Below are 12,535 nucleotides of genomic sequence, written 5' to 3' on the forward strand. Positions count from 1 at the left end.
TGGGACGGCTGTGCCCAGGACAGCCCCAGCACTGAGCGACTGGAACCTAAAAGCGATCCACAGCCAATCCCAGCAGCTCGGGCAGTGCACTGATATCAGGTTGCCTTGTGGCAGCTCTCCCTGCCCTGCAGCAGAAGCTCCAGGCTCGAGTTCTGTGCGTGGGGCCGGCATGGAGCCCTGCAGGGTGGGCAGCAGGCCCTGGGAAGGAGCAGCAGCAGCAGAGACCCAGCTCTCCCAGCGTGTACCCAGGCCCCTCCTCACTGCCAGACCCTGCCAAGCTCCTGCTGTGCCAGGGGACTCCATGGAGGGATTTCTTTCCCCCTGGGAGGCCTCTTTGCACCCCTGTCCATCCCCCTTTCCCCCTCAGGCATCAGGGTCACAGCACAGCCTCACACAGCAATCCTCAGAGGAGGAATGCACTGCTTTTGCCAGAAGATGCCATTCCCTGTACAAAAGAAAACATGAGGAAAACAGCAGCTGATGGTCTGTCCTGGAATGGGTAAAACAGACCCAAAGCTTGGGTGAAGGAGTTGTTTTTGTTGTAGAAGCTCCTTCATAACATCTCCTAAGTGAAAACCAATCCCCAAGCATGCAGACACCGCTGGAAACAACACCCCTTCCCTTTCTGCTGACTGCAGTTCTCCCTGCCACCAGTCCAGGGTGGGACAGCACAGGCTGCAATATAAAACCACAACACCAACAGAGTGTGTGGAGGACTGCTCTGTACCACCCCAAGAGCACACATTTCTAATGATCCTTCCAGCCTTGTGGGGAGAAAATAAATCTATAAAACTTGATTAGCAAAATCCAATCCTGTGATGTTTCTGACCAGGACTCCTGTGGCACCAAGGTCCTGCTGTGGGTGGCACAAGGAGCAGGAGCAGTAAAAGGCAAGGCTGGGCTGTGGGAAAGGCAGAGCAGCAGCAGGAGTGAATTAACTCACTTTCCAGCTGGCAGGACACGGTACCAAACAGCTCAGCGAGATCTGCAGCCCCCCTGGAGACAGAGCCAGTCCCTGCTCAGCCACCTTCATGGTCCCTTGCAGGCAGAGAGCAGCCAAAGGCACAGGCACGATGACTTTTGTCCCTTCCACTGAATGTATGATAAAACCAGCCTATACTTCAGGAGGAAAAGCCCAGCTTGCCCTCCTGATTGCCACCTGCAGAGATCAGCTCTCACAGAGGGGAGAAGCCCTGTTTGTATTCCAGCTGGCCAAGGTTGATGTGGAATCCCATGCAGCCCTCCAGGCTGCCCTGCTCACTCCTAATCCCCTTCTCTGCATGGGGCAGCACTCAGGTGGGAGCTGGGCAAGGTCCTGGGGGCAGGCTCAGAGCAGGAAGCTGGGACATGGCACTGGAAACTCTCTGGGGCACCATTTCCCCTCCCCAGAACCATTTCAAACACGTGCTCAGCAGGACAACCCTGCTCTCATCAGAAAAAGAGAAGCAGAAGAGCTTGGCTCAGCCAAAGTGCCAGGCTCAGGGCTGGAAAGGAGAAGCTCCCAAAAAAAAGGGCTGACAGAAATGCCACCAGCACTTTTGGTGACACTGAGGCTGGAAACATCAAAACACCACAGTGCCACCCATGGATAGAGGAGCTGAGTTCCTGCTCATTCCAGCACTGGGGTCCCCAGTGCCCACGTCTGGGAACAATCCCCACCCCAGTGGGTCACAAGGCAGTGAAACTGGCTGCCATTCACCACCACATCATGGTGAAGGGCTCTCAATATGAACTGGGCTTCTTCACTGGGGATGGAGTCAGGAGAATTGTTCTCCAGCTGTGTTCTTATATCATTGTGCTGCTTGCTGGGTTTTACTCACATTCCTTACTTTTGGTGAAGGACACACAGAAACAGGGACTCCCAGCCTCAGAGAGCCCTGAATGGCCTCCAGGACTTTATGAAGATGTGCAAGAACTCCACGTGTACAGTCAAAAATAGGTTTACTGGAATGTCTTTAGTCACAGCTGGAAGCAGCAATACTGAAAACACTGAGCTTGTGCATTCCCATGGCAGGACCAGAAAGTCTTCTGGATTGTAAAACCTAATTTCACTTTTTCTCTTCTCTTTTTTTTTTTTTTAACAAGAGAAAAACAACACCCTTGCAGCTGTCCTCAAAAGAATCAGTTCCCTATAATGGTGCATTTCCCTTCAGACATTTATCCCCTCCTTTTCTCTGATTCACAGTCCCCTCTGCCTTCCACAGCAGGCAGCAGGGAGCTGCTCAAACCATATTATTATTATTATTATAATTATTATTATTAATATTACAACTCAACCATATATACAGATAGACCACAGGGACAAGTAGCCAGCTCCAAACCAGAGACCCAGAATTCCACAAAACAGATGGTTTGGGATCTGAATCTTGTGTTATAAAAAGAGTCTGACAGCAGGACAGGTAAAGGGTTGTTTGGTTGTTCTTCAAACACTCCCTTAGAGCTGGCTGCTTGCCACCACCTCCTGCTCCCAGGAGAAATAACAACTTCCAGGCTATATACAGATCTCTCACTGAAATGACACAGCAGGTTGGTTATCCCAGAGGCAGCTCCACCAGCCTCCAGCTGCCCTGTCAGGAGCGGTACTTCAGGACTATGGGCACTGCAAAACACAAAGAAACAAACTCTGAGCACACAGCCATCCCTGCCAGGGGGAGCCCCCATTTCTGCAGTGACAAACCCCAGCAGCTGGGAGCAAAGTGTGTTCCCAGCCCCCAGCTAAAGCAATCTGCTGTCTGCACACATGCTAGACAACACATCCTGCTGCCTTCATCTCCTTCCAGCTTCCCAAAACGAAACCAGATGGGATTTTCCATCAGTCTCTCTCTCAGCCCTGCTGCCAGCTTTGCCTCTCTCACTGCAGGCTGTGTGTTAGGAGGACAACAGGCCACAAGGGCTTTGCTGAAGGAACAAGATCAGTTACAGAGCTGCCCCTGGGCACTTCAGTGGGAGGAAAACCCTCCAAACACAGTGGCACAGAAGAGCTGCACTGCCTGGATCCCTGGAGCATGTCCTTCTGCAGGCAGAGGGATCAATTATTGCTGCCTGGAAGAAACATGCTCTGGTCATTCTGAGCTGTTTGGTAGGAACAGCAGTGACATCCCTGCTCTGGGGAGGCCAGGAAAGGCAGAGAGCACAGGAAGGGACCAATGGCAAAGCCACAACAGCCACTCCATGGAAATTAGGCAGCACATCAACTTTGGGATGAGCATTTGTAAACAGCAGGCTCATTGCAAGGTGCCTGATACATGCAGAGATGTTTCTGGAAGACATTGCTCCAGCCTGAAACTCTTCCATGTACTCCCACCCACCCTGGGATCAGCCAGTGCCAGCACAAGGCTGGCAGGGCACTGGGGGCTTTCTCTGGTCACACTCAGCAGGACTTGGCTGGAGCTGCTCCTGTGTGAAAGAGGAGCACAGAGAGCTCTGCAGGGCACAGTGGAGCCCGTGGGGTGGCTCAGGTGCTGTCCCTCAGGGCCAGCAGCACCACAGTGCCACTCCCAGCATGGAGGGCCACCAGGATGTCCATGGCTGGGCTGATGAGGAGCTACTCACCGATGATCACCAGCAGCAGAATGACCACCACCATTGCAATGATCGCCTTCATCTGCAAGGGGAGACACGGGCGCCTTACACAGGGAGCCAGGGGCAGCTGCCCTGAAGGAGCCCTGTGCTCCCAGCTGGGAAGCAGAGCTGCTCCAGCTCCTCCCAGGACAGGCAGCTCAGCACCCTCCTACAGCCCCAACCCTGCCTGCTCCCCTCCCTGCTCACCTTACAGTCTCGCCACCACATCTGCCTCCGGAGATGCTTGGCTCTTTTGCTGAAAGCTGCAGCATTGTCTGACAAACTGTCTATTAAAGGAAAGAAAAGAGTCAGTTCAGTGGTGCACACACTGGCACAGCACCCACTCACCTGTTCTAACCCCACAGCATGATTCACCAAAGCCACAGCTGGGCCGATGTGAAGCCCTTGATTCACCAAAGCCACAGCTGGGCCGATGTGAAGCCCTTGGTTCACCAAAGCCACAGCTGGGCCGATGTGAAGCCCTTGGTTCACCAAAGCCACAGCTGGGCCGATGTGAAGCCCTTGGTTCACCAAAGCCACAGCTGGGCCGATGTGACACAAGTCCCACTCTGCTCCCTCTGTACTGGCTGCTCTCTGAGGACAGGAACATGCTCTGCAAGCCAGTGGCCAGTGCCAGAAGACAGACCAATCTACCTTTGCTTGAAGGACCAACCATCCCAGCACCTCCACACTAATGCCTCTGCACAGAGCAGCAGGTGAAGGTGGAGAGTCAGCACAAAGTCAGATGTGCAGCCCAAGGCTGAGCAACACCACCCTCAGCAAGGACAGAAATGCAAGGCCAGGTGTGACATGAGGTGCTTTCAGCACTGCAGCAGGGTAACCTGGCCCAGCAGAGCTGAGTTTGCCACACACCTGATTTATCCTGCAGGTCGTCCAGCCGCTCGCCCCTTTCGATCACCTTGGTGATGTTCTCCTGCATGACATCGATGACTTCATCCACCTGGTTCTGCACACTGGGGAGCAAAGGCAGTGGGAGAGGCAGAAATGAGCACCAGAGCTGCCCAGCCTGGCAGGAGCTGAGAGCTCACCCACAGAAATGAAAGGGCACAACAGTGGAAGGGGAAGATGGGATGCAGAGAAAGCCAGAGGTGTGGCATGGGGTGGATCTGCTGCACTCCCAGGAGGGAAGGGAACACAAGGGGCTCAGAGGGAGCACTGGGAAGCAGCAGAAGTGGGACACCCTCTCTAACACCTGCAACACACAAATGCAGTATGAAAAGGCACTAATTGCTGTTGGTGGGCACCTCTGCTACAGAAGAGCTCACAAAGGGGAAAAAAAAGTAAAAAACCCCATACCTTATCTTTCTACATTTCATAGACCTCCACATCACACCTTTGCTCAATAACTTGGGGTGAAATCAAATCACTTCCCTCCTCCAGGCACTGAGTTACTAAATTAAACCCACCCTGCCAGGGGCATCAAGAGGATAGCAAAGAAATGGCTGATATGAACTAAACCAAGTTATAATTCATCTTCTCCTAGGTTATGTAACACTGTGGGTAGCCTTCAGTGAACAGCAGCCTAAATCACACCAGTAGGGTTATTAAAAATGCATTTATTCACTCCAGAAAAAAAAATACACTGGCAAGAGAGAAAAATTTTCCTGGTGGAAAAGTACTGCTCCATTCTGGTTTGTATTGTGGAGCTAATACACGTTTGTTTTCCTGGAGATAGAAATGAGGATTTTCTTGAGCCTGGGGGATAATACATTGTTTGAGACATACCGTTCCCAGAAAGGCAACGGCACCAGCAGCATCTTGGAGGCAACAACACAGAAATAGCTCAGGAGAGAAACAGCGTATCCTCCCCCAAGGCCCACGAAACTGGAGCCAACACACACTCAAGGCCAGTCAGTGGGGCACTGCAAACCACAAACAGGGCTCTGTCCTCACCACCAGGCCTCTAATTAATTCATTAATTAGAGACACAGGTTCACACTGACCTATTTCTCCTACCAGTGCTCTCACCTGTGCTGGTGAGGAGCAGCTGCAAACAGCAATAGTGGTCACAACACTTGCTCACATTTACTTACTGTTCCAAAGACAGGGGAGAATAAAAGGCATTAAAAGGCATTTTCCTCCCCAGAAAGCTCCAGAAAGAGTTCCACATCTCTAAATATCAAGGGGTTTCCCACCTCAGCCTTTCAAGTTGAGCTCTCCAGCACCACTGCACTGTGGCTTCCAGAGCTAGAAGAGCCAGGCAAGCCCTCTGAAATTTCTGAGTCAACAGCTGTGACAAGGCACATGCTGGACTCCAGCAGCACATGTCAAAATGTGCTTTATTTAGGACAGCAGAAGAAAGGAAGCTGCCTTCTCTGCTGCATCACAGAGTCTGTGGGAGCAGCATCTCTCTGAACCCTCCTACACCATGTGGTGGCAGCTCCTGCCTTCCCCACTGCCAGGAGCTCCTTATCTGGAGGGAAAGGGCACAGACAATGCCCAAAGAGCTCTCAGCAGGAGCTGCTCTGATCCCCTGTTTGTTTTACACAGCCCGAGGTGAGCAGCAGAGCTGTTGGCAGAGCTCAGAGGGTGGCACTGAGGACACAAACAGGAACACACAGCAGTGCCCTGGGGGCCAAGTGTTCCCCCACACAGACAGACACACAGCCCAGGGCCCATCCCTGGGCACTGGGGGACAGGCAGGCACGTTCTGCAAGGGGCTTTCCTTACCCTGGCACAACAAACCCCAGCCTGGAGCTGCCAGCAGTGCAGCCACAGCTTGGGGGAGAGGAAAGCACCAACATCTGCTACCCCAGATGAGCCAACTTGGCAAATCCTCTAAGCCTCAAACACGTCTACATTTGCACTATGTAAATGTTTCTAAAATCATTTTCTGGCTTCAAAAGAGAGAGATTTTCCTCCCACAACAGATTTGTCACCAAGTTATCCTGGTACAAGTAACAAGTGGGAGCACACAAGGTTACAGTGCATCTAGGAACTTGCAGAGCAATGCAACAGCACCTGTAACCCTGCTAGTGCAGGTCAGAGCCCTGAGGGGGCTGCTGCAGTCCTGGGACACCCCAAAGTGCTGCAGGCAAAACAGGCTGGTAGCTTCAGGCTGCTGTGGTGGTTAACAGCATTTGGGGAGAGCACCTCAGTGCCCAAGCTGCTTCTCAGCATCCTGCCTCTTCTCACTTGAGCTGCTGGCAAAATGCTAAGGGCCCTTGTTACCAGCCCAAACCCTGGGCAAGCTGTCAGCTGTCCCCAAGAGAACAAAACATTGCACAGGTGAAGAATGGAGAAAGAAATCAAGGTTTATAAACTGCCACAAATGTTGAGGTGTTGACTCCTATGGAACACAAATGCATTTGGGTAGCACAGTTGGCCATCTGGGGAAAAAAACAACAAAACAACACAGTAAAAAAGAAGGAAGAGGCCAAGCCAAGGAAATTCAGACCTCCACACAGCACCTTAACCAGACCCTACACCAGCTCTTTCTTTCTGCTCTCTCCCACCCTTCACTGCTGCCTCTCCAGGAGGGGGCTGAAAAATGCTCAGCCTATGTATTAACCCAGCAGCTACACAACAAATTCAAAAATTCCCACTAGTCTGGCATGCTTGAGGTAGGAAACTCAAGTCACATCAAGAAGAAAATATTTTCTTATTTTATTTGGCAAAAGGGAATGAGTCCTCTAATACAAAGTGTATTTCCTCTTGGGGAGCTACAGGCTTTTGACACATCCACTTCATGTGCTTTACTCCTGCCAGATTTCCAAGAGAAATAAAGTGGAATAAATACCTGCCAGGAAAGGGAGCAAGACAAAACCATGAAATATGTCTCCCATGACCTTCTTTCTTACTAATTACTGCAAGTCTGATGCTTTTAACAAGGACAGCAAGCGTACACCATCAAACCAACAAGATCCAGTGGCACTCAGCTTGCTTTTAGACTCCTCTCTTCTTGTGCTCTGCTCTTCCAGAGTGAGAGGAATAATCATTTTCATTGTGGGTTAGGTACTGCCAGGGCTGGTCAGGGTGCTGGGCTAACAGCAGTGCTGCATTCTGCAGACACTGTAAACAGCCTGTGCACACACATGGGCTGTGCTGCCCAAGGCTGCTGCTTGTCTCCAAGCTGGCTGTTTGCACCAGCATCACACTCCAGTTTTCCACCCCAGTGATATTAACAGTGTGTATTTTGGTGCACATTCCACCCAAACACCCCTGGCTGTGGCAAGCAGCCAGGGAAGAGAACAGCAGGAAGAGCCAAGGCAGATGGAGGGTACAGAGGCTGCACAGCACTCCCCAGCTGCTCCCAACAACGGGGTAACAGTGCTGAACCCACCACAAAGCCATGGACTGAAGAACAGCAGCCTGTGCCTCCCTGAGGCCTTTCAGTCACTGCAAGGATTACATCCAACAATGATTGCTGTCAGCATGGGCCTGCTATCCCCTTCAGATGAAAGCCTGGACTGTGGTTGGGGTTCACTGCACAACCTGCAAGGAGCCCTGGGAAGCTGCAGTCAGCTCTTGCCTCAGGAGTTCAAACCATTCCCCAAACCTTGCCCTCTCAGGGCCTGCAGCCAGCCAGAGCCACTGGGGCAATGCTGACCCCCAGAGCTGCACCATGGGGATTCACAGCCACCAAGGGGCTCCTGGGGAACCCCAGCACTGTGCTGAGCCTCAGCAGCAGCAGCATGAACAAGAACCCAATGGCACAGCTCCCTGAAAGCACAAACATCAGCAGTAAAGTGAGGCAAGCAGTGCAGAAAAGGGGCTGATTTTAGCAGAATTTTAAAAAATATGGTCTGTGATGAGAAGCTCCTTTTCCAAAATCAAGAAATCCAGCTGGAAGATGAACATGCCAGCCTCCCTTGAAAAGACTCTCAGGCACACATTCAGCACTTCTTCCAAAGCCTCAAAGCAAAGGCAGAGAAAGGAGAACAGCTCTGCCTTACCTGTTCTCTGTGCCTTTGGGGAAAGGATAAAGGTTTAAAAGCTGAGCTTCAGCTCCAGCCCACCCTGGGCATGGGAGGCCTCAAAGGGACCTCATGTGGCCTCCCAGCTTCCAGAGGAGAGCCCACCCCAACCAGACACATCAGGACAAAGCTCAGCTGGAAGGGGACTGGCACTTGCTCCTGTCACTGTTGCTGTCACTCACCTCTTTCCCCTGCAAGGTTTGCAGTGTTCCCCACAGCTGAGCCAGCCCTGAGGGTCTGTGCTGCCAAACTGCACCCTGACCCAATCCATCCCCCTTTCCTGCCAAGGACAACGAGGAAAACTTTCCAGTCTTGCCCCTCACGTTGAACATGTTCCACACCTTTGCTCCCACAATCCCATCACTTTTTCCTCTACCTAATCCTCCCCCCAGTTTCTTTTTATGCCCATCTTCACACCTCATTCCTCCAGCCCCATGCTGCCATGGCCTCTCCAGCTTTGCCCAGCTATGCCTCAGCTCTCCAAATGCTCAAATTCCTCCTTAAAATGTCTTCTCCTTACAGTTTTATAGCAGCAACTCAACCCTTTCTTTGTTGAAACAAAACTGAGTCACTGTGAGAGCAGGCATTGATCCTTACAGCACAAGGGCTGAGCTGATCAGAAACTTCCCAGTGATCTCCATGACAAGAAGTGATGATTGCATGGTGTGAGTGCTTATTAAACAAAGCAATCAGCACTGATGAGAGCAGAAAATAAATTCTGTTTTGTAACAGAGGCTCCACAGGTGTAGCCCCTTGACAGCCCAAGGGACAATTCCATGCCACATCCACTGTGTCCAGGCAATGTCTGGCAATGGGCAAGCCTGGTGTGTGGGCCACTAGTCACATCTATGGACCCAGCAGCTCCTGGCTAAATGCTCCTTTCACTTCTCTTCCTTTTCACAGTGCCATGTCCTTCTCTACCTGAGGCTCCCTTCTGCCAGGCTGAGACAGGGAAGGGAAGAGCTCCTGTTGTCTCCCACTAACAGGGAACAGACACTGCAGGTGCTGTCCAGCAGAGGCTGAAGGGAGGGACACTCCCCCATCTCTACCTTTCTGTGCAGGTGAGACCCCAGCCATAAACCCAGCTCTCAGCTTTCTCATTGCCTCCATGCCCTAAAGGGAGGCTCTATCCACACTGGCTTACTCATCAGAGCAGCTCCTCTCTACCAGCAGCATCCTCACACTCTGGGGGATGCCCAGAAACTCAGGGTGCAGCCCCCTGCCCTCTGCCTCTTGTGCAGCTCAAGTGCCCTTCACCCCTCAAGAGAACAAGCCCAGCCTGATGCTGATGGTGGCAGTGAGTCATCCCAGAGCTGTGCTGGCTTCTTCCTGGCATGGAAAAAATCCCTGAGCAAGAGCCACACACGGGCTGCACACAATGAACAGCCTGGGCAATGCCCACACAGATCTGTGTGCTGGCTCCACAGACATCAGCAAAGGAGCAGGGCAACACAGACCAGAGGTGTGTGAGTAACCCCACACTTTGATTAAGTACCACCACCACATCCTTCATAAGAAAAACTGGAGCCCTGAACAAGCTTCATCCAGGAAATGACTCGAAGGGAGAAGGATCCAGAGTGTTCACTCCTTCCTTCTTGCCCCACTCCTCCTCCAGCTGTAATGGTTTCCTGTTTTCCAGCTGCTCTGACCCCAGTGAGTCACTGCTCATCTCCAGGTGACCTATATCAGGTTTTTATCTGGAGAAGAGGATGCCAGAGCACCAGCTGCTGCCCAAACCCACGGTCCTGGTGTGTTCCTGAATACTTACTTTGAAATGTTAAGGAGCATGTTACAGGATGAGGTAAAAAAGCCTCAAAAATCAAAACATGATGCTAGGAAAGGTTAAAATTCAGGGTTAGAAGAAGAGCCTCACAAAAGCATGGAACAGGTCACCACCAGAACACAGCAAGGGCTTCAGAAACTCCAATAAGCTACTGTGATGTTATCTTATCTTTTCTTATCCCCTTGCCTCTGTCAACACACAATTTCTTGACAGGCTGCATCAAAGCTAAGATTTCCTTTAGCTGTGGGGTAGGACAGGTCAGTTAGAAGAACACAGACACAAGGAATGTTCATGTGATGAGCCACACAACAATACTCTGACAAGACAGCAGCAGGAGCTCCCAGTGCCAGAATAAATTATTATCTCTGTGACACTAAGCAACAACAACTTACTGCCTGATCTTGTCATTCCTGGGTCCAAACCTGGCTCCAGAAGGTCCCCTCCTGCAGGCAGAAAAGAGCAATCAGGACAGAAAGTACAATGAAAACATGTTTTTAAACCAGACCCAAAGGATACAGAGGAAAGAACCAATGCCTTGTGCACAGAGAATTGTTTTCATACTCCCATCAGTCCCTCCCACGTCTAAGGATCCACATCTCACTCTTACAAAAGGTCACACCTATTAATTCATGCTCAAGGCCAAGGCTCTGCAAGAACATCCCAAAGGAATCAAAGGGTTTCATTCCCAAACCCCTCAGCCTCAGAGGTGCAGGCAGGTATGCCACTGCATTCCAACTCACAAGAAAAAGTCTTCCTCTTCATCCGAGTCTTCCTCCAACAGGTTCCTCTGCAAACACAGAAAAACCATTTCATCAATAAGCAACCACCAAGTCACACCCACATTTCCAGCTCTTAGGATGCAATCAGCATCCTCTGACTGCAGGAAGGCTCTCTCTGCTCAAGGGACAATCCCCAGATCACCCAGAGACCCCCTGGGCTGTCCCATCCACTCCAGACGTGGAGGATGAGTTTTCTCCACCATCTGATGGCAGCAGCTGTAAGAGGGATGACCACAAGGGCAGAGGGGTCTGGCAGCTCCTCTGTTTCACCCCAAAGGACTCCCCTTTGCTGATCCATTACACTCCATGAGAGCATCCAAAACCTGATTTTTAAGGGGAACCCCACAATCCCACAGTAGCCTGAATACTCCAGACAAAACCATTTCTGCTTAGGGTCAAAAACAACCAGGAGAGGAAGGTGACACACTAAAGCTGTGGGCCCAGGGACCCAGCAGATGGTCCTTGGGGTACCAACAGTCGCTGCTTTCCCGTGTGTAGCTCTGGGCTCCCACCTGCAAGCCTGATGCTCTGATGGTGCAGCTCACCTACATTTCCATCCTGTCACATTTGCTCAACCAACTCAAGCAAACCTGCAACACCGTGCAATAGTTCCAGACAGTGCTTCCCTCAAGGGAGGAGCAGCCTGCGGTGGCAGCACGGGCTCTGCTCTCGCTGGCAGCTGTCGGAGCTGCAGCAGCGTTTCCGACCACAGCCCAAAGCCAGCTTCAGCACAGCCTGTCCCCAGCTGCTTAAATCCACCTCATCCAAACCAGGCAAGTGCTGGGATCTGTACTCAAAGCCTGAAAGCGAGTGGACCGCGGTGACAGGAGAAAAAAACAGCTGTAAAGCACAGGGTGACTTCACTGAGCTCCGTCAGCCAACGTGGGCATCAGGGCCAGGCCGTGTCCCCGCCCGGCTCTGCGGAAGGGCAGGACGCTGGGGCACACCGGCATCTCCTGGCCATGGATGCGGCCCCGGGGAGCCGCAACAGGTTCCCAAAGCGGCCGTGACACACACGGACAGCCCTTACCGGGTGAACGGCGCTGTCACGGGCTGCGGGCCGCTGGGCCCCGCGGCTGAGGCTGCGGCGGCACCGACACCCGGCCAAGGCCCCCGTACCGCGGGCACCGAGCCCGGCGAGCCCCGCGCAGCCCCGCAGCAGAGGCACTCACCCGCTCGCTCTTCACCGAGCCCGTCACCTCGTCGTCGTTCAGGTGCCGCTTGAATTTGGGAGGCATGGCCGGTGTGTGCCGCGGCTCTGTGCCCGGGGAGAGGAGCCTGGAGGGGAGAGCAGGGAGCGCCGGGCAGGCCCAGGACGGGACCCGCCGCCCCCGCGCTCAGCGGGCCGGGCCGGGCCGGGCCGGCGGGAAATGGCCGGTGCCGGAGAGCCCGCTCACATCGACCGCTCCGCCCGCCGCGCCGAGCGCCGAGCTGCCGATGGCAGGCGGGCCGGGGCGGAGACACCACCGGGAAAC

At 52.7% G+C, this 12,535-nt stretch overlaps 1 protein-coding gene across 1 annotated transcript; it reads right to left on the bottom strand.

The window, feature by feature from the left end:
- Positions 1-1,924: 1,924 nt before the first annotated feature.
- Positions 1,925-12,493, bottom strand: VAMP4 (vesicle associated membrane protein 4). Its single transcript, XM_064719935.1, has 7 exons — positions 12,233-12,493; positions 11,022-11,068; positions 10,674-10,724; positions 4,435-4,535; positions 3,769-3,848; positions 3,553-3,604; positions 1,925-2,599 (listed from the first exon to the last, which is right to left on the bottom strand). Exons 1-7 carry the CDS (start codon positions 12,296-12,298, stop codon positions 2,571-2,573), a joined length of 426 nt encoding a protein of 141 aa, XP_064576005.1. The 5' UTR covers positions 12,299-12,493; the 3' UTR covers positions 1,925-2,570.
- Positions 12,494-12,535: the final 42 nt, after the last annotated feature.

The sequence above is a fragment of the Zonotrichia leucophrys genome, chromosome 8, assembly GCF_028769735.1.
Source record: "Zonotrichia leucophrys gambelii isolate GWCS_2022_RI chromosome 8, RI_Zleu_2.0, whole genome shotgun sequence".
In the NCBI taxonomy this organism is placed as follows: domain Eukaryota; kingdom Metazoa; phylum Chordata; class Aves; order Passeriformes; family Passerellidae; genus Zonotrichia; species Zonotrichia leucophrys.

What these genes read in the sequence shown, in the direction of transcription:
- VAMP4 (XM_064719935.1), bottom strand. Translation starts at nt 12,298, where the DNA reads ATGCCTCCCAAATTCAAGCGGCACCTGAACGACGACGAGGTGACGGGC. An exon ending in GAAGAGGAAGACTTTTTCTT is followed by an intron (nt 10,725 to 11,021) that starts GTGAGTTGGAAT and finishes TTCTGCCTGCAG; the next exon opens with GAGGGGACCTTCTGGAGCCA. An exon ending in TCTGCTGCTGGTGATCATCG is followed by an intron (nt 2,600 to 3,552) that starts GTGAGTAGCTCC and finishes TGTGTTTTGCAG; the next exon opens with TGCCCATAGTCCTGAAGTAC.